This window comes from Monodon monoceros, unplaced genomic scaffold (genome assembly GCF_005190385.1).
Source record: "Monodon monoceros isolate NGI ecotype Baffin Bay Population unplaced genomic scaffold, NGI_Narwhal_1 Super_Scaffold_4, whole genome shotgun sequence".
In the NCBI taxonomy this organism is placed as follows: Eukaryota; Metazoa; Chordata; class Mammalia; order Artiodactyla; family Monodontidae; genus Monodon; species Monodon monoceros.
Genome location: NW_021703781.1, coordinates 67,004,691 through 67,026,361, shown reverse-complemented (window position 1 = coordinate 67,026,361; position 21,671 = coordinate 67,004,691). Strand labels below are relative to the sequence as shown.

Here is a 21,671-nt window from a genome sequence, read left to right as displayed (position 1 = left end):
GATTTTTTTCTCTATGCAAATAACTGAGATTATGTTAGAGGGAAAAAAGGTAAAGCAGATGACTCACAGGACTTCTAGTAAGATTTAACAAAGAATTCACTAAGTTGTAATCCTGGTTTGGACGAACAACTGTGGCCTCTGGCAGTGCAGCGATGCTGAGGTTGTCCAAGCCTGTGGACAGATCATCCATCTGAGCATGAGGCTCGTCTTCTAACTCTGTGTGCTCCATTCCAGAAGCACCAGACGGTTCCTCTGGCCGACAGGACTGTCCTGTGTCTGTTGACAAGGAATCTTGGCCTTTTAATACATCTTCTGAAGTTGCATTTGGTGCTCCTTTAGAAGCCAGTGATTTAAACTTGTTCTGAAAAGGAATACATGTTTTGTAAGATTCACGTCAAAAGCCTCATGTAACAGAAATCATATTTTAATGAGTTTTTCTATAATTAACATTCAATATCTAGCCACTGTAGCAATGGATACGTGTTGTGACAAATGAAAATACCCAGACTTAAACAAACTGTGTTTTAGATATTTTAAAATTACACAGGTGTTTCAGACGTAGAGAATGGACTTGAGGACGTGGGGAGGGGGAAGGGGAGGCCGGGACGAAGTGAGAGAGTGGCATGGACATATACACATTACCAAACGTAAAATAGATAGCTAGTGGGAAGCAGCCTCATAGCACAGGGAGATCAGCTCGGTGCTTTGTGACCACCTAGAGGGGTGGGATAGGGAGGGTGGAAGGGAGGGAGACGCAAGAGGGAGGGGCTACGGGGATATATGTATATGTATAGCTGATTCACTTTGTTGTACAGCAGAAACTAACACACCATTGTAAAGCAATTATACCCCAATAAAGATGTTAAAAAAAAAAATTACATAGGCATTTCTGATACTCTTCAGAACACGATCTACAAACTGTTTTACACCGACGATAAACAACTGTTTTACACCAACTATAAACAATGAACAACATTAGCGATAACTATTTGACTACTACTGAAAACAACTGATGTTAGTGAGGAAAAAAAAGATTCAAGAAGTTTCAATTGCAGTTAACTGTTTTCTAATCACTGGGCTACTAAAAATACATTGCCCCAATGTTGACTCTTCTAAAACCAGTTTTCTAAGATGATTTTTCTGTTTTTTGCTTATACTTCTGCTCTGTAAATATAAATCAGCACTCTGAGGGCATTCTTACTCGTGTTTTTGAGGATAAAACTAAGATTTGCTTGAAATATTGTGACCCTTCCCCCCACCACATACACCCAAACACAAAAAGAATCTAAACTGAAGCAAATCTTTAGTTTCCAGGTAAAAGTATCTTGCTTTGCATTTAAACATAAGAGCAAAAGTCAAATCACTCACACAAGTTAGAATTCATCATAAACCCGCTTCTCTGCAGGGCCTATCAGAGTGTTGCACCCATCACAGAAGTGCATTAAATGCTGAATGAACTCAAAGTTCTACTTCCAAAATTATATGACAGTTATTATAAATCACTTTTATTACTATTAAAAGTAGAGTTTAGACCAATCTTCTTGAGAAATTGAGCTCAGAGCACATATATTAAAAGAAAACAATGCTGAGGAACTCCATGAATATCCCAAACAACTTCCGTATTTCCTATAAAGTCAATTGCATATCATAGTCTTTATGAATGTAAAATATTTTATTCCGCCTAAAATGTTAATACTATTGTTGGGAGTGGCATCTGGGATAAGAATGGCAAGAGGAAGAATAACCCTAGAACAGCACTCACTCCCTAGTGTTTCTCAAAGTGTGACTCAGGACTGTAGCCTTGTGGTCTTCTGTGGGGCTTGATAAAAATGCAGATTCCTGGGTCTCACCTAGACCTGCAGAATGAGAATATCTGGAGGTGGAACCTCCAAGGAATCTGCATTTTGAAAAAGCTCTGCAAGCAAGTACAAACTCTTCATCCTGCCATTCAAAGCCTCTGACAATTCCAACCTATCTGTCTAGGCCCTTTTCTTACCACATGGCCTAATTAAACTATGTGAACACACCACAAACTTTCATATCTTCACTCCTTTACTTATGCTCACCCCTTCCTATCTAAACAACTGTCAAGGCTCATTTCAAAGACAACCTCTTCCATGCCGCCTTTCCTAATGACCAGGGCCGATGTAATCTCTTCATCCTATGAACATTTAGGGGGCATTAGGGGGTATCTTTCTTATGATACTCACCTTACTCTACCTTAGATTACAGTATCTGAACATTAGTCTTACCCTCATCACCAGACTACAAACTCCTTTAGGGCAAAAATGTTTCTAACTTATCTGCTATCTGCACTTAATTCACAGCAAATGTATCTATTAGCTGATATAAATGAACAGAGATTAGATTTCAGGGGATACATGCTCAAGAACTGCAAAGTACTTCTATTACTGTTACTTACCAGTAATAAAGCTGCATTTCTCTAAAGATTCATTCATTCGATAAGAGTTAATTAAAGTTACTATGCATTGTGCTAGACACCAGAGAAGCTGTGGGGACCTAAAGATTAATGAGATAGAGTCCCTGTCCTCAAGGAGCTTACTGACCAGGAAGAAAAAATAAAATGCATGTAAATAACTCTAATGCTAGGGAGATTGTAATAACTGACATTAAAAGCGTATAAGTAGTCCGATCAGTTCAGAAAATGGAGATACCTACCACCTCATGCTTTGGAGAAGTATGTGCTATAAACATGCTGCATCACAGCAGTCATGACACTATCAGAAAGGTGTTCTTGGTATTGAGGTCTAAATGTAAATGTTCCTCTGAAAACAGGCAGGCATACATATGCTTGCAAATTTTCTCTGCTTCTGATCTATGGCTGTGTACTTCTGAAACAAGTTTCGGAGATTCTGAGAAAAACTCCTTAAAGCTTAAGCTTGGAAAAAAATCTACTGCATCTAAAGTAACTTAGGTATCAGGACTTCCTTGGTGGCTCAGTGGTTAAGAATCCGCCTGCCAATGCGGGGGACACGGGTTGGAGCCCTGGTCCGGGAGGATCCCACATGCCGCAGGAGCAACTAAGCGGGTGCACCGCAACCGTTGAGGCTGCACTCTAGAGCCTGTGTGCCATAACTACTGACACCCACATGCCTAGAGCCTGTGCTCCGCAACAAGAGAAGCCAGCGCGATGAGAAGCCCGCATACCACAACGAAGAGTAGCCCCCGCTTGCCACAACTAGAGAAAGACCGCACGCAGTGATGAAGACCCAATGCAGCCAAAATATAATAAATGAAAATTTAAAAAAAAATAAAGTAACTTAGGTATCTAAGAAAACTTTAGTAAAAAACTTTGAGAAGAAAAATCTCACACTTAGCCAAATCAAGATATTTGATACATTTATATCATAAGGCTATTCCAGCCATGTTGAAGCAAACTTTCAAAATATGATGCATACCATGAAAATCAGGCATTCATAGTCCTTAACACTAACCTAGAAATTTAAATTTATGCAATTTTGCAGCTTCATTGCTTACCTACCTCCAATAAGAGTGCAGAATAAGATCCTGAATTACTTATTAAATAAAGTGAATTAAAAATGAGCCCATCTATTAAACGGCTAAAAGTTTTAAAAACAAAACAAAAAAACTTGATAACACCCACTCTGACAAGAACACGGAACAACAGAACTCTCATACAGTGTCCATGAGATGCAAAATGAAAAACCCACTTGGAACGAGTTTTGCAAATATACACTTACTACATGATACGGAAATCCTACTCTGAGGTATTTACTCAAGTGAAATGAAAATCTAAATCCATACAAAAATCTGTGAATGTTTACAGTGGCCTCATCCATAATTGCCCCAAACTGGAAACAACCCATAAGTCCTTCAACTGGTGAATGGATAAACAACTGTGGTACATCCATACAGTGGAATACTACTCAGCAATGTAAAGGACCAAACTCATGGATGACGCTCAAATGCGTTATATGAAGTAAAAACAGCCAGACTCAAAAGGCTGATTGTATTTTTGTGACTTTCTGGAATAGAGAAAACTTGGGACAGAAAACAGATCAATGACTGCTTGGGGCAGAGGTGGAAACAGGATGACCAGGAAAGGACATATGGTAAGATGATGGAGCTACTGCATATCTTGATTGTGTTGGTGGTTACACGACTGTGTTTGTCAAACCCATAGAATGGTGGATCAGAAAGACTGAATTGTACCCTAACTTATACCTCAATCTGAAAAAACAAAAAAAAAGAAGAAAAAACTTTTTTTTAACTAAAAAAACACATTTTTTCTAATATATTCCTAAATGACTTCACTGCTGAAAAAAATTAAATGAAAGCAGGAAATACATAAAAGTTATTTTCTAATTTAAAACTGGAAATAAAATCTAAATGTCAATTGATTTACATAAACTATGATTCGGTGACTACAGCTATGAAAAGATAGTACAAGATAGTAGAGCAATTCCAACTGCTACACGAGGGTGGGGAGGTAACTCATGACGCTTCGCATCATGTCCAAATCTGCACACACCATCCTTACCCCAGGTCAAGTTACCCACACTCTGCACTTGAGCAAGCCTGGCTGAAAATATGATAGCTTAGAAATTCCCGTGACTTCTCTCTCCCTGATTTGCCCTTCAAGCTGTACTAAGCCTTGGCTTTGTATTTGTCCAGCCCCTATACCGCCCCATACATCTGGCTCAATCACATTCTTTGAGAATCGTTTTTCTCAGGAGATTTCAGGTTAAAATAAGACAGTGCTCTTAAATGAAAATTCTGGGAAGTAAAACAAGCTATCTGATTCCCAAAGAAGTAATTCCTCCTAATATTATTCACAGAATTCAATTCTCATAATAATTTTAATACACACATACTTTGAAGGTTGACAAGAAGGATACCATACCTCCAGAAAAAAATTAACCAGGTAGGGATCTTGTTTCAGCTTTGCACACACAATGCAGAGAAACTGAATTTCTTCATTTTCTGTTGGCGTTGCAAGGACTTCACCACACAGTCGAATTAATTTCTGTCAAAAAATTTAAAACAAATGTTTAAACTTAGGTTACTTTTTATAAACATGTAAACAGCCATTCATTTACCTTCAGGATATTTAAAATTTTCAAATAATGCAAATACCTTGCAGTTTTCAGAAAGAACACTATTTACAATCACCTCTATCAAAATACATTTGCTAGTAGTAGGTCTTTCAAATATGCTACTCTAAAAACTTAAGGAGTTATATAATAAACTCTCCTTGAGATGTCATGGAAATAAGTAAATGGTAAAATTAATGTATAAAATTTTAAAAGAGAAATATAAAGACATGAAGCGCATTTAATACATCGTCATGCATAAAGAAAGCTCAAGTATTTGCTAATTTGCATGTTATTTTAGAAAAACCATATAAAATTATTTCTATACGAAAAGAAGCAAACTAGAAAGTTTTGTGTAAAGGGAGCAAAATACCTGCACTGGCCTATGCACGTTAATATGTGGAAGTAGTGGCTGCCGGATTTTCCCCAGAAGTTTGGTATAGAACACCAAAACCTGCTGTTTCATCCCCGGAGGACACTAGGGGTAGGAGAAAAGAAAAGCAAACAAGAAATAAACAGACAACGCAAACATACTTACTCAAAAGCTTAAAAAATAGGAGAGGCAATGTACGTGAATATAGTCCACCTTCAAAAATCAATGCAATTAGCCAGTTAATGACTTTATCAGAATAAAATTCTCCATCATATTATTACTGACTGATATTGTATAAATAAAATCACATCTGGGACTATAATATAGCATATGAGACCACAGGCCGATGTAATTACAAATAGCCTGGTGATAATGTGCCATGGAGACTGGAGTTTGGTTCAGGCAATGCCAACCTGTTTATAGTCTAAATGCTAGGTTAACAGGAAACTCCCCAGCCAAAGCAAAGGCAGGATCTTACCGCTTACACTAATGACAGGTAATCAATAATAACCTTCCATCGTACACGTGTAGGAGTAATAAAGCCTTCTAACACATACGATGTAAATAAAGGAATCCTATGTATAAACTGCTGTGATTTATTCTAACAACGCTTTTCTAAATTAGTTGCAAAATTATTTACATTATGATTATTATAGGCAATGAATATTTAATAAATAAGTTTTGATAACATGCCAATTGTTTTAAATATTTGCTGAAAAGTAGGTAAACCTGACGATTACTCATGTTGTAGATTAAGAGAGTATGAGTTAACAAGGTTATACGTTCTATAGTTAACCTGCTTATTCTGCCTCAGATTTAAAATATAGTCACAAAAGAAGTATTTCCAAAACATCATCATAGACACGTTATCTGGAAATAGCATAAGCTATAATCTCAAGCACAATAATATCTTAAGATAGCAAAGACCTTCAATTATTCAGGTGAAACACAATACTTATAATCACCAATATCAAACTAAATTTCCTAGTAGCATAATTACTAATATTTGCTCAAAAGTCAATTAATATTTGTTCAGTATAATGTTGCATAACCCCTCTCTCCACAGAACAGGAAAAAGAAGGCAGGAGGGGAATGAATCGGAGGATGTTAGGGAGCAAACATGTTGCCTAGAAAATATAAATAGAATGAATTTAACCTAGAAATGAAATGGAGTATTACAGATTTAGTTAAAAAGAAACTGTCTTCAATACTACTTCATAATTCTATCTGGTGTTTAAACATGTCTATTAGTTTGGGGTTTTTCTAGTTTGATTTTCACATCATGTATTACAGAAATTCACAGAACAGAACCACAGATTTTTAGAGCTGGGGGAGGCCCCTTGATGATCACCTCCTAGTTTTTAAAGAGGAGGAAGATTCACCAAAGAGACTTACTTGAAACTGGCTCCACTCATCAGTAGAGTTAATGTCAGAATAATCAGTGACATTTTCTTTCAGGATTATGAAAAATACTTCCTATTTTTGTAACCCAATTTGCACTGGGTTCCTACTCATTTCCTTTGATTCTGAGCGTCTGCACTTGAGTTTATTTTCACAAACGTTTACACTGTAATTCTAAGCAGCCTAAGTACCAGTTGTTGTCTAGAGCATTTGGGAGCTTCGCTATATCTATGCAAAGTCATGTTCACAGAGGCCACACAATTTTCTTTTTTTTCCACATACTCACTTGAATCCTGCCATACTTAATACACAACCCTACAATTAAATTTAGTGCTTGGCAGCTTCTTTATCTCTAAGACATGAACACGTATATTACATGCCCAAGAACGTCACGTGGATTAGGAACTTACATCAGCTTTCCCTAAGGTATATAATGTTTCCAAGATCTTGTGATGAAGTAAATATTCCATACATGGCCCCGTCTCTCCAAATTCCCGTTCACTTTCTTCTTGTATCAAGATAACCAACATCTGTTCCAGATGAGATGGAATATTTGTATCTGTCACTGGGGCTTTATCATCTAAACAATAAAAACATTCATCAAATTTTCAAACATTTTTATCTGCACATTTGCACCTAAAATACTCTTTATATTTCCCTGTTCCTATTCAAACAGAAAAATCTGAACTACACACACTTAAGTGAGGCTTATAACTTATTCAAAAACAATCTATATTCTGAAAGATAGTCTATAAGCTAATATTCACGCAAAGTAATTCAGAAAAGGAGCCATTTATATGGGGAATGGGAACACGATCAGAAAAAATATAAGTAACATCAGAATTTTGTACCCACTTATAATTAAAAAAAATTTTTTTCAATTAGCCAGTTCAGAAGATCTAAACTTTAGGTCTCTTTATATAGAAACAGGTTGGCCGTGAATGTTAAGCTGAATAACGTAGGATATGAGGAGAGGACAGGTTCTGTTTCTGATCACCGCTACACTGCTTTGTAACAATGCACTTACTGTCCCCAATTCATCTCCAGATTTGAAAACATGAGGACCCCAAAGAAAATCCCTCTATTAAAAATTTCTGACATCTCCTCTCATTAGCAGATACCTACTCCCAAAGTAAAAGCTGCTTCTCAGGAGAATTCTTATAAAATATTGATTTTTCAAAATAAAAATTCACGGATACTTTTTATATATCAAAAACACATGGTTTTATTAACTTATCTTTATTACATAAGGGTTAAATTACTCTCAATAAAATGTGAAGTTTTATAGAATGTCTAAATACAAAAGATATTAGGGAATGACACGTTCTTTTTTACGTCTCTATTTACGTCTCTATTCTCCTTTACTTAGTACTGCTACAGTTTATACTACACAATCCTGGTATACTATGTATCTGATGATTTAAAGCTTTGTCTGTGCATATGCACATGTATGTATTATATATACACACACACAGACTAAACGATAATACTAAAGCCTTATGGAGAAAACAATGGAAAGAGAAGAGTAACTCTTGTTCCCCAGGAGGACATATATGTACCAAATTTGATATAGTACGGGACGGTTGTTAAGAGCATGAGACCTGGAGTTGGACAACTTGAATTCAAATCTTGGCTCTGTCACTTTTAGCTGGATGACCTGGGTAAACTGTTTAAGCCTCAGCACCAACATCTATAAAATGGAGTTAATCAACACCAGCAAGTGCTGTCGTATGATTTCAACGAAATACTCTGTGTCAAGCCCAGTGCCTTAGAACATAGTAAGAATTCAAGAAATGTTAACTTATGATGTCTTACTTCATATTCTTCTAAAATGAGTAGCCTAGGGCTAATAAAAAATAGTGTGGAATTTTATTTGAAATCTGCTTTTTAAAAATGTTTTTTCACCTGTTCTACTGCAGACTTTATATAAACATTCCAGGAAAGAATGAATATTTAAGCATGGTCTGATTACACTTATTTATGGAGAAAAATAATCAAAAAGACTGTTTTTTTGAGAAATAAATAAACTGTAAATTCGACTTGACAGGATTAAAATCCTAGCTCTCAAGAAGATCTAGTTTCTGCTGTCCACTCTCATCCCAAACCATGTTTAGATCCCTGTGCCTTTGCATAAGCTATTCCTTCTACCTGAAATGCCTTTGCCCTCCTTATCTACCTCAAAACCTACTGCTCATCCTTTAAAGCCCAGGTCAGACACTGCCTCCTATTTCTCCCTTCTTCCTTCTCTCTCTGTGCCTGATGCACCTTTTTGTCCCATACTTTATTGTAATGTACACACTTGTTTTCGCTACGAGACTGCAAAACAATCATTTAAAGCAAGAACTCACAGGCTTTCCTGTAAAGCATTTCCTTAAGACCATGGAGGGGTGAAAACTTCACAAGGGCTAAGAATAGTCATTTGAAAAGGCAGCTCCTCTCAAAAAGCTTTTCTGTAGATCTGCTGTCTAAACATCCAAATTAAGGTAGAAATTATATTTTACACTTAAAGGTGTGTATATATAGATATAGATAGTCTGATTTTCACTTACTATACAAATATGAAGAAGTCCTTTCTTTTAAAGAAGAATTATCTATGACCCCATCAGTTTATCAGATCAACTATTTTTTTTTTCATGTTTCCTTTCAGTTAAAAAACATGTGTCCAATCTGCACATCCACTAGCATTTACCTATACATTCCTCAAAGGAGCCCACAGTGCTATGTAGCAAGGCTACTCTATTTCCTTACTTCAGAGGTTGCCAAACTTCAGCTCATGGGACAAACCCAGGCTTGCCATCTGTTTTAATAAAGTTGTACTGGAACAAAAGAATGCCATTCTTTTATTTATTGTTGATGGCTGCTTTTGCACGATAACAGCAGAATTGAATAGTTGCGACAGAGACTGCATGGACTACAAAGCCTAAAATATTTACTATCTGACACTTCACAGAAAAATTTTGCCAACCTTTGACCTAATTTATTCACATTTCCCCATACTCACTCTTCAGTCTAGTCACTAAGAAAAATTGAGGCAACCAGAAAATAACTTCCAAAGACTCCCTATACCATGTCTACCCCTTTCCTGACTTTACACCCATATGTTCTTCTTTCTGCCTTAATTTTATGGATGAACTGTCCACAAGTCTATGAAGGCTAAGCCTCCACTCAGGCACTAGGATCCCATACCCCACTTGCCAACTTAAGGATATGGCTCAGAGATGATCTCATATGACTCTCGTACCCACCTGTCCTTCTCTACTACATCGTTCTAGTATGTTCCATCTTTACAAAAACTTTAAAACCCCCTCAATGCCACATCTCCCCCGTGGCTGCTGCTCCATTTCTCGGCCCCCCTTTCCACTAACACTCCTCAAGACAGCAGTCTTCACACACTGTCTCTATATGCTCTCTGTCCATTTTCTCTGAAACTTCCTCCAATCAGGTCTCCTCTCTCTTCCTTGCTATTAAAAGGGCTCTTATCAAGACCACTAATGAGCTCCTCATGGCTGAATCCAATGACCGGTTCCCAGCCTTCATCAGCGTGACATCATTTGACACTTGGATCCTTCTCTCCTCCTCCAGCTTCTAGGACACCATTCTCTCTTGGCTGTCTGCTACCGAACTGGCAAAAGCAAAATCTCCTTTGCTATCATTCTCATTTTCCCAATCTCTAAACGTTGAGTTGCAGGGCCTTCGTTCCTGAACACTTTCCCTCTTCCGTCTATCCTCGGCTAACCCTGGGTAACCTCACCCAGTCTCAAGGCTTTAAGTCCTACTACATGCTGATGAGTCTCAATTCCCTACGTCTAGGTTAGGCCTCTACCCTAAATTCCAGATTCCTATTTCCGACTGTCTACTTGACATATCCAATCGCATATATAATGGACGTCTCAGACTAAACACGTCCACAGTGCCTCACAAACCTGCTCCTCCAGCAGTCTCCCCATTCTCAGTGAGCGGCCCTCCTAGTTTTCCAACTGCCTAAGCCCCAACATTCGGAGTTATCCATGACTCTTACTCTCATACCCAATATTCAATGCACCAACAAAGCTTTCTTCAAAGTATACCCAGAGGACAGTCGCTTCCACCCTAGTCTGAGCCACGGCCATCTCTCAGACCGTTGCAATAGTCCCCTAACTGTTCTGCCAGCTTCACCTCTGCATACTTCCCATCTAATTTTCTCACAGAAGCCAAAGTGATTCCTTTAAAACAGATTATGTTACACCTCCGCTCAAAACCCTCTGACGGCTTCCCGTCTTAGAGTAAAAGCCAAAGCCCTTACAATGGCTTACAAGGCCTTGTGTGAATCTGCACCCTCACCTGTCTTTTGTCACCTCCTCCCATTTCCCTCCTTGTCCACTCGCTCTGGCCACACTTCCTTGTGGTTCCTAGTACAAGCCAAGAGCTGCACGCTCCAGCTTCAGGGTTTGTGCGCTGGGCGCTCTCCTGGAACTTCTCCCCCAGGTGCCCCCATGCTTGCTTCCTCCTCCTTCAGACTTCAGCTCAGCAGTCACCTGGGGCAACAAGGCTTTCTCTAATCTTAAAGAGCCATCTGCCCCTGATCCCCACTCTCCAACACACACCTCTATCCCTTTTAGCCTGCTTCATCTTCTCCTTAGCACTTATCATCTGGCACACTATGTATACTTGTCTATTTATTGTTCGCTTCCTCCCAATCAATACATAAGCTCTGCTAGGACAGATTTTTGTCTGTTTGATTGTTATATTTCCCAGTGCCTAGAACAATGCTTACACATAGTAGGTGTTCAACAGACATACTTTTGAATGAATCTATGAGAGTAATTAACAGTAAAATAAACTGTTTGTAAGTTTAATATAAAATAATTTTGAAAACTAGTTTGAAATGTATTTTAGCATTTCACAAATTTTCTTTTTAATTAATATTAGCATTGTTTCTTACCCGAAGTCTCTATGTAGTAATGGGTAATTGCCTTCCAGTGATAAACAAAATCTTCTTGTAAAGGAAGAGAAGGTGCAAGCTACACAAACACAAACAAAAAGACCACAGCAATTAAGAAAATGGCATTAAAAGTTTCCCATTAAGTATAACTCTGTATTTGTCTACTAATGATGCAAAAGCAGCATAAGAATAAGGGGTGAGCTTTAATTTGATTCTTTATGTCAATATCAAAGAGAAACAAAATGAGTCAAATCCAAGAAAGTAAAAATGATTTATTAAGAAAGAGGACAAACACATTTATCAGCATTATTATTATATTATAGTATTGGGTATTTTTTCCCCTCCCCTGACACTAGTTACTATACATATGGCTTCAAAAGTAACAGTGTTACATGACAACACAATATTCTATTACTAAAGTATCAGTAAAATGGAATTATCGATAACCAGGGATCTTTGTACCTAGGACTTTGAAATGCAAGACAGTAAAAAGGTTGCTATGTAATTAGTCACCAAAGTCAACCCTGTAATCAGATTAAAACTGTTCTGGATTTTCAATGACATACAGAAGTGAATCTTTTCTTTTTAAGCCTAGATTAGGCAGTGCATATTTTTAGCAAAATAACTACATGAACAAGACACTACCAATTTAAATTCCACAAAGTCAAAAATGTTTTACATTTTAATTTTGAAATTTATTTCAGAAGTTTTAAGACCAAAATTATATCCCTTCAGCCATCTCATAGCAAATTTACAAGTATTTCAAATGGGTGTTAAATGGATAGAAAAAGATTTGATGTACCTTCTAAAACATTTTCTTGTCCTTAAAAAGAGTGAGAGAAAGAGAGAGAGAACTCTCTCTCAGTCCTAGTATCATCAATAAATTCTGGTCAGAAAGTACAGAGTTGATCCAGTTTTCTTAAGAACAAATAGGTTTCGGGTTTCCCTGGTGGCGCAGTGGTTAAGAATCTGCCTGCCAATGCAGGGGACACGGGTTCGAGCCCTGGTCCGGGAAGATTCCACATGCCGCAGAGCAATTAAGCCCGTGTGCCACAACTACTCAGCCTGCACTCTAGAGCCTGCGAGCCACAACTACTGAAGCCCATGCGTCTAGAGCCTATGCTCCGCAACAAGAGAAGCCACCACAAGGAGAAGCCTGCGCAATGCAACGAAGATTAGCCCCTGCTTGCCACAATTAGAGAAAGCCCACGTGCAGCAAAGAAGACCCAACACAGCCAAAAATAAAATAAGTAAAATAAGTAAATTTATTTTAAAAAAAAAAAGAACAAATAGGTTTCTATTTTGGGAACCTAAATTATGGCAGCATAATCGTCCATTTTCATATATTCATCTAAACAGATGACCTAAGAGGTCATGTCACTCCTATACTTCTACTTGTTCCATTTTGATTTCTTGGAGTCTCCTGCAGGGACCTCAAAGTTCGAAACCCTGTCACAACAATTTCCAAACTCTTGAGCAAATTATAAACACTGGTCATGACGTCTTAAGTGTTTCAATCCAGAAGATGAACTGTACTTAGGAAAAAAATGGACCTGAAAAATTTTCAGCAACCATCAACATCTTAATGCTAGCTTTTTCATATGTGCGTATTCGTACCACTCTGAAGAGTACTGAATTAAGAAAATATAAATATTCATCTCATTTCCAAATAGAATGCTATGAAAAATTTTAAAAGACTTTAAGATCTGTAACGAAGGAGTTAAAACCTTTGGGATTATATACTTCAAGAACATGGGGAAAGAAATAACTTGTAGGAGATTGAGAAAACAATTAAAAAGGAAAATAGGAAAGAAAGAATTAACTTGGGAAAATAATCTTCCTGAAATTTTTAGATTAAAAAGTCTGTTTTAATCAGCTACTTATTTTTAGAATCTTCCTCAAAACACATAAAATTTCTCTTGTTTTTTGGGCCTGGTTTTTTACACACCAACTTTATGTAGTGTTAACAATTATTATTAATTAATTATGTATTAACAATTGGGACAAACCCAAATGAAATTTGGTGTTTCAAAAAATATACCTACTTTCTTATGTGTAAATATTATGACTTGTTAAATTTTTCCAAGGGAATTTCCAGGGCATATATGGAATTAAAGCATCCTTGTTCCACATTATTTCACCCACGGGATTTAACTCTATTTACAAGGAAAGTTACTAAATCAGAGGTCTTAAATGATTTGTGTCGGGGCCTTTGCTGTTACAGTCAAATTCAAAGCAGGATGTTGTTGCTTACTTGTGAATCTCTTGCAGAAATTTGCTTTAAATAAGAAACCTACTTACGGAGACAGTGAAACAGTTCTAAGTTGCTAATAATTTAGTAACAATCTTGTTCAAACATGAATAAATTTTCTTATTGAAGTAAAACTTCCTAGTAAACTTGCCTCTTTCATTTCAAATTATAACATGCAAAATATAGGCTTTATCATTACATAAAAACATTTATGCTCTGGGTTAAAAAAAAAAAAAGATGTGTGAATCAGCATGAGGGGATTCTAATTTGAGTTAACTTCTTACAATACAGAGATTAAATTTTTGAAAATTCATGCGATCGATCACTATCTCGACCAAAAACTGACCTGAATATCTAACTTGGATATTACTTTCTCTGTGAAGTCTTGCCAGACTTCCTGCCGAGGTTACGGTCCTTTCCAAACACTTTGTGGCACCCGCTCCCTGACTGACTGCTCACTCTCTCCCAGCCCTTATCCCATGTTTGTAATTGTCGAGTTACCCATCTTCTCCACTAGATTGTAAACTCAGTGAGTTTACAAAGATTATATCATCTTGCTCATCACTGAATCCCCAGTTTCCAAGTCAATGATGGCAAATAGTAAGCATTCAGTACCGTTTACTGAGTGAATTAGCAGCAGTTGCTACCATTTAATGAGTAGTTATGTGCCAGGCACAGTGCTACAAAGTTTACACTTACCATGTGCTCTTAAATTCTCACAATAAACTCTAAGACCCTGAGTCATTAACTGACCTGCCCAAGGAAACACTACTTGTAATTAGAAACCTGGACTCTCTTTCTCCAAAATGCCTACCACACAGAAGGACCTACCTACATTGATAACTCAGATGAGAACGAGTGTTCTCAAAGCCACATCTGCAGTCTCACGTGTATCATGAACATTCCATGCCCAGATCTTTTAAAATGCTTCTTCTCTGCTGCAACTTTCCGGACGCCCATCCTATCTTCTCTGCCTCTCCAAAGACCAGCTCAAGTCTCACTTCCTCCAGGGAGCCTTTTGCAACTACTCCAACCCTAAGTGTTTACTCCCCTCCTCCTATAGAACTCACTGGCTGAACAATCATCCAGATAATAATAATAATAATGATTCACACTTATTAAGCACTTACTATGTGCCAGGCACTGCATTAAGCACTTCATATATACAATCTCTTTCTAATTTTCACAACAATTCTATCAGATAGATACAATTATTTCCATTTTACAGTGAGGAATTGAAATGTACAAAGACTAAGTAACTTGTCTAGTGAAAAAGCAAGGGACACAGGCAAGCCTGGAGCCCTGCTCTGACTGGCTCTAGGGGCCAGGCCACACTCTTGTGCACTGCTTGTACTTTAACCAGTGTTTTGTTTTGTCTCCCAATGTATTCTCACTGTGAACTCACACTGCGCCATGCTTTCTTGGTGGGCTCATAAAATATTTACTGAATGACTAAAGGACTAAAGTTAAAGATCACTTGTTGGAAAAGAATACACTTAAGAAAACACTACATGTGTTCCATCTGATGTTTTTTTTGTTTTGTTTTGTTTTTTTGCGGTAGCGGGCCTCTCACTGTTGTGGCCTCTCCCGTTGCGGAGCACAGGCGCCGGACGCGCAGGCTCAGCGGCCATGGCTCATGGGCCCAGCCGCTCTGCGGCATGTGGGATCTTCCAGGACTGGGGCATGAACCCGTGTCCCCTGCATCGGCAGGCGGACTCTCAACCACTGCGCCACCAGGGAAGCCCTCATCTGATGTTTTAATTCCTAGTGCAGAATAGATTTTTAAGGAATTGCTGGTCCCAACAATCATCATTAACTCAAACTATAATTTAAAAAGAAAATGTTGCATTCAAATTCTGAAAGATGACTTCCATTGAATTAATTAGTTAAGGTAGATGAAACTTTCTTTCCTGACACTGCCCTTTATCCTCTTGGAATAAATCTGCCCTCAAGGATGGAACTGACTGGAATTTAAAAGATATTAGTCCCTGGCAGATAACCTCACATGGACAAAGGCCCTCAATAAATGTTGAATTGTACGGAAGGTGTTTTATTTATCCTTTGGAGAAGCTGTACTAAAAGAATCCACCTCAGAACTACATGGGAGGCCTGATTTCAGATGTGTGACATGTGGCAACTGGCTAAAAGAACAGATTCATTTCATAACTCTTACTGGCCAATCATTTGTATGCTGAGGGAAAACTGTCATTTCTGAAACAGGAGGCAAGAGTTACATTACAGTTTTTGTTTTTGATCAAGGTGTGAATTTCTCTCCTAAATTCAAAATGCAGTCTATCAGCTTAATAACACATCTTCAAATACTGATCTTTGAAAACATCTTAGTTGTATTTCATCCTTGTTAAGTAGTTAACAGGAAATGTGAAGAAACCATTAATTAAACAATAAGGAAAACTCTACACTTAAACCCCATTTAAATGAATATGTACCTGGTTGACCCTAAAAAACCATTTGAAGGCTGATCCAATTGAATCAAGAAGCCTAGGGAGGGACTTCCCTGGTGACACAGTGGGTAAGAATCCGCCTGCCAATGCAGGGGACATGGGTTTGATCCCTGGTCCAGGATGATCCCACACGCTGCGGAGCAACGAAGCCCGTGCGCCACAATTACTGAGCCTGCGCGCTCTAGAGCCCACGCGCCACAACTACTGAAGCCCCCGTGCCTAGAGCCCGTGCTCCACAACAAGAGAAGCCACGGCAATGAGAAGCCCGTGCACCACAACAAAGAGTAGCTCCTGCTCGCTGCAACTAGAGAAAGCCCGCACGCAGCATCGAAGACCCGAGGCAACCGAAAATAAATTAATTAATTTTAAAAAAAGAAAGAAAGAAACCTAGGAAGTAATAATACCAAAACGGTTGAGAAAATTTTAGAGATTCACATAATGACACAACTGAAAAAAGGTCACGTCAGCATCTGCATATAGGATTATCTCCCATCTCTGCAGAATCCTGATAATTATGATAATTGCAATACTGTATCAGAAAATGCTAACTGGGCATACCAACTAAAAGGAGTACAGAGAAAAGCCAATGAAATAAACTGAGGAATGGTAAGATTAGTACACAGGAAAAAATGTCAAGCAAATAAAGAAAGAGAACTGAATAAATGTAAACCAATCTTGGGCTAGGAAAAAAAAATATTCTTCAAATACCACAAAGGTGGCTTATTCAGCATTACATATGAGTTCATTCCCAAGAGAATGTTAAAAGGGGAAAAAAAAAAGTATGCCAAAATTTTTTCGTAAGATTTAACCTCTTATCAAGGTAAACTGGGAAGTATCACAGCTGAAAACATTAATGCTAAGCAAATAAAAACATTACTTTTCTAAATGCAGTGCATTAACTCCTAAGACCAGGTGAATATAATCCATTCTTAACTTTTGCTCACTAACCTCAGCAAAGTAGAGAACCTGGATATTACAGAGCCAGAGTCAGACAATTTACATGGATAATCTGGTAGATGCTAACACATATCTTTTATAAAAAGATAACGCAGACAGAGAACACAGGCCTCTGGACAAAAATGAGTCTTTACTGGGAGAGCATGAAAGCCATCTTTCTTTCTCTAACTACTTATTTCTGTAAATATCAGCCTGAATTAGTAAAGAATATAAATAATGTAATAAACTTTTATTTCCAATTATCTCAGTATTTAGCTGTAGTGAGTGTTAAAAATTAAATGATTCTTGGTACTTTAAGTTAAGGAATAATATAAAATGTAAATATCGCTGTTTTTTATAAATTTCAGTTAAATTCTTACAATAAGGTGCTGTAGATTGATTGTGTAGAAGCCAAGAAAGGAAAATTAAAAGTTGCCTTAAAGTCTAAAACGGTCATCTCCCTCATGAGTAATACTGCTCTTCATTTATGAAAAACCCTGTCTTGCTTGATTTGATACACTCATTTTCTCAAGAACTTGTAGGAGAGCTAAAATGACTCTTAAACATTTCCCACACAGCACTTAAAAATTGTACCGAAGTTTTGTTTCCATTACTGAGTTTTAAAAATCCATTTTATTTTTATTTGGCCATAAAAACTGTGCTATTGTAATTGGGTTTTGTTTTGTTTTTTCCTTAAAGTTGTGTAGATTTGAATGTGCTGTATCACTCAAACTGAACATAGAAAGAGAATGACATTTTTAAAACTAGCAAAGTAACACGTCTAGCAAAACTGCACTTGTTATGAACTTCACAGGGTGCATTTTTCAATTTGGGCAATTCTGCCAGCGTAAAGCAAAACAACCAGAGTAAAGCAACTCGACCCCTTTCACTGAAACAGCAGGAAGACATTTTCCTGTTAGTTACTTCTCTTTTATTAGTGTTAGGATATATGAGTAATGTCTCCCTATGCTTGTGTCTAAAATCCTCAAAGGAGGGTACAATTGCAGGAAAAACGACGAGCGTCCAGGAAAGGAAGAGGAGAAAGGAAACAGATGGTCCCGGTGCTGTGTGAGGGCTTGTAAGCTGTCTAAAGCGCCCTCGATGAGACCCTCCAAACGCCTATTTCACATCAATCAGTAAGGTCCAGCTGAGTTCGGCCGCAAGGCCTGTGAAGCAAGAGCTGGCCAGACTACGAAACCGGGTCGGGTGGGCTGCTTCCTCGCCAGAGCCGCGCCCCCGGCAAGAGCACCCCTTCCTGCCTCCCCACCCCCCAAAACAAAACAAACCCAAGCAGTGTTAGGCCGTTTCTTTTGTCTTGGTCAACGCTGACCACTTGAGGTTAACGGCCAGGGAGTCCGGGGGAGAGCCCTGTGGCCCTGTCAGGTGCTCCCCGACTCCCCTGTCCCCACCGGAGGAATCGGGCGACCCCCGACCCTGGCCGGGGGGCCGGTCCTGCCGGGGACCCCCGCCCACCCTCCTGAGCGAAGGAAAGGGCTCCACGCCGGCCCGGAGCAGGAAGGAGAGCAGGGGGTCCGCTCGGAGCCAGGCCCGAGGCCCCGGCGCCCGCACGACCCCGCGGCGCCCGCACGACCCCGCGGCGCCCGCCCCGGGCCTCGCCCCTCCGCGGGGCCGGGGACGCCGAGGGCCAGGCCGAGGCCGCCGGGCTCTCCCGGGGCCGGCGGGGGAGCGTAGGCCGGCCGCCATCCCCGGCCTGTCGTGCGCCCGCAGCCCGAGGCCTTACCGCCTCCACGGCGTGCTGCAGGATGGAGGTGAACTTGGAGAACATCCTGTCCCGGGACTGTAGCAGCCTCTCCCGGGACGACCTGGAGAGCTCCTCGATCCGCCGCCGCCGCCCCTGCTGCGGCTGCCGGGGCCGCTCCAGAGTGAAGGCCGGTGCGGGGCGGGGAGGACGAGCAGAGGGCCGAGGCGGGCCCGGCCCGGCCGCTTCGGGTGTGCGCGGGCGGCGAGGCGGCTCCGGCGGGCGCTGCGACGTGGCGGGCGGTGAGAAGGGCGTTCCAGGCGGACTCCGGGCCCGCGACACTCCGGCGGCGGCGGCGGCGGCGGCGGCGGCGGCGGCGGCGGCGGCAGCTCCCGCTCGGACACGGTGGCAGCTCGGCTCGGGTTCCTTCCGCCCACTCTGCCCGCCGCGGCCTGCAGGGGGCGCCGCCGCGGCCCGGGGGTGGGGCGCCCAGCCTGGCCAGGCCGGCCCTGCGCCGCGGGGTCACACGCCGCGGGGGCGGGAGAGGCACAGAGAGGCCGCGGCCTGCCTGGGGCGGGAGTCGGGCCTGGGCGCAGCCGCCTCCCTCTTACGGCGATACGGTCATTCTTACGTCTTAAAAATTCAGCCGTTCTCATTCACTGTTTCACCGATGGAAGTTAACATGCCGATTTTGTATGAAACCGTAGACATGTATGTATATAAAATTCAGAGGTTCTTCTTTTAAGGGCAGATTTGCAAGACCGGTAAGAAAAAGCACAGTATTCCCAAGGCAAACAGGAACCGTGGGTTTAAATGCTAAGAATTAGAACAAATCCACTAATGCAGATGAAATGACTTTGCTAACTGTAAATCTTTATTATTATTTTTATTGTTGTCGTTGTTATTATTTTATTTAGTTATTTATTTATTCAACATTAAAACAGGAAGCCCCAGATGGACAAATGGTAAGATGATTCAGTTATTAATTTGTAACATGTTTGATAGTTAGAAGATGCATTCAGTATAGCATTTTCTATTCAGCTTATCAGTTGATACTGGGAAACATCAGTGAGGGAAAAGAATCAGAAGGGTTTCTAGGAAATGCACAGGACAGATAAGTGGAGCTACAATGTAAGCGCTCGGATGGAGGCTTCTTAAAATACGGTGCAACAGTATATTGGTCAAGCCTTGAAGAAACAAGATTCGGGCTGGTAAAGTTTAGGCTGGGTTGATACAAATTATGAAAATGTTCATATCCTGGAGAACTTTGTTTTTGCTTGTATTGGCATTTTATCAAAAGAACCACTAAATTCTTGATAAGATGAGGGTGAAGTAAGTGTTGCATAACTGGTGATGAAAATATGTATTTGTAACTGAATTAGTTGAACAGAGGAAAAAGGCAGAAAAAGTAGCACCAGTGCAGAGTGGTATTTAGGGCCAGTCTCTGGAGCTGGGTAGCCTAGATTTAAATCCCAGTTCTGCCACTCACTGTGGCAAGTTGTTTAACCTCTTTGTGCTTTTAGTTTCCTCATCTGTAAAATGCGAGTAGCACCTACCTCATGAAGTTGTATGTAAATTCCTTAATATACGTAAAATACTTTAACATGCCCAGTCCATAGTAAGCGATGCATGGACAATTGTTATTATTATTGTTGTTATTAGTAATAGTAGTATTTAACAAAATAATAGGGCCAGAAATCAAGATTTAAGGAGGAGACTTTAACTAGTCTTGTGTTCTTTTCTCTCCTGTTTTTGCTACCTCTGTCCTTGGATAGCAGGTAAATTTGACCTTAGTTCCCTGTATAGTAGCCCCCAGAATGCTGGAGGCAAATTCTCTCATTTGCTAAAGATCGAAATGTGCTCCTTATCAAAGTGTAGGTAATTGTGTCTGCTTCAACCAAGAGTACATACTGTTTATTATCATTATTATTATTCAGCAGTTTAAGATGGTTTGTCATATTATTAACTAATTATTTTCCTGACCTAATTGACATACATTTATATGGTGTTTTGTATTTTCATAATACCTTACAACCACTAATTATATGAGGAGGTTTGTTTAAAGCAGGCTTACTTAGAGTTGTTTGTATTTGACAATGCCCGTCTTTTGTATACTTAATATAAGCACAATAAGATATATGTTTTGCTCTAGATTAATATCAATATTTAGGATGATGATTCATCTATTCGATATATAGGTTCCAAGACATGCTAGTTGGACTAGAATTATAATAGAGCGGATACTCTTACTTATTCTCATCCTAGAATGACACTAACATTATCACCAGCCTTATGCATGGGCACAGTTGAACCTACCTCAACAAAGTAGCTTATGACTTAAGAAAGCATAACAAAGGCTTTCCTGGGTCTCCAAAACACTTAGATACAGGTGCGTGAAATTCCTCAATTAGAACTTTATTTCTTCATTCCTTTGGCTTAAGGCGAATAAGAAATTTAGTCCCTGCTTAAATTAAAATACTTTGGGGAGAGATAACACATTAAACTCATCATTCATTACACCTGAGGGTGAATGAATTCGTTAAGTTCTTTTCT

The 21,671-nt window shown here is 39.5% G+C and overlaps 1 protein-coding gene across 1 annotated transcript in view; it reads right to left on the bottom strand.

Annotated features, from left to right (window-relative positions):
- FAM160B1 (family with sequence similarity 160 member B1) overlaps positions 1-19,378 on the bottom strand; it is a 35,873-nt gene extending 16,495 nt beyond the window's left edge. Inside the window, exons 1-6 of the mRNA XM_029245819.1 lie at positions 19,161-19,378; positions 11,771-11,849; positions 7,260-7,429; positions 5,449-5,553; positions 4,886-5,008; positions 68-361 (exon numbers count right to left, since the gene is read on the bottom strand). Coding sequence (XP_029101652.1) covers positions 68-361; positions 4,886-5,008; positions 5,449-5,553; positions 7,260-7,429; positions 11,771-11,849; positions 19,161-19,205 — 816 coding nt within the window. The 5' untranslated portion in view covers positions 19,206-19,378. The remainder of the gene's footprint in view (positions 1-67; positions 362-4,885; positions 5,009-5,448; positions 5,554-7,259; positions 7,430-11,770; positions 11,850-19,160) is intronic.
- Positions 19,379-21,671: the final 2,293 nt, after the last annotated feature.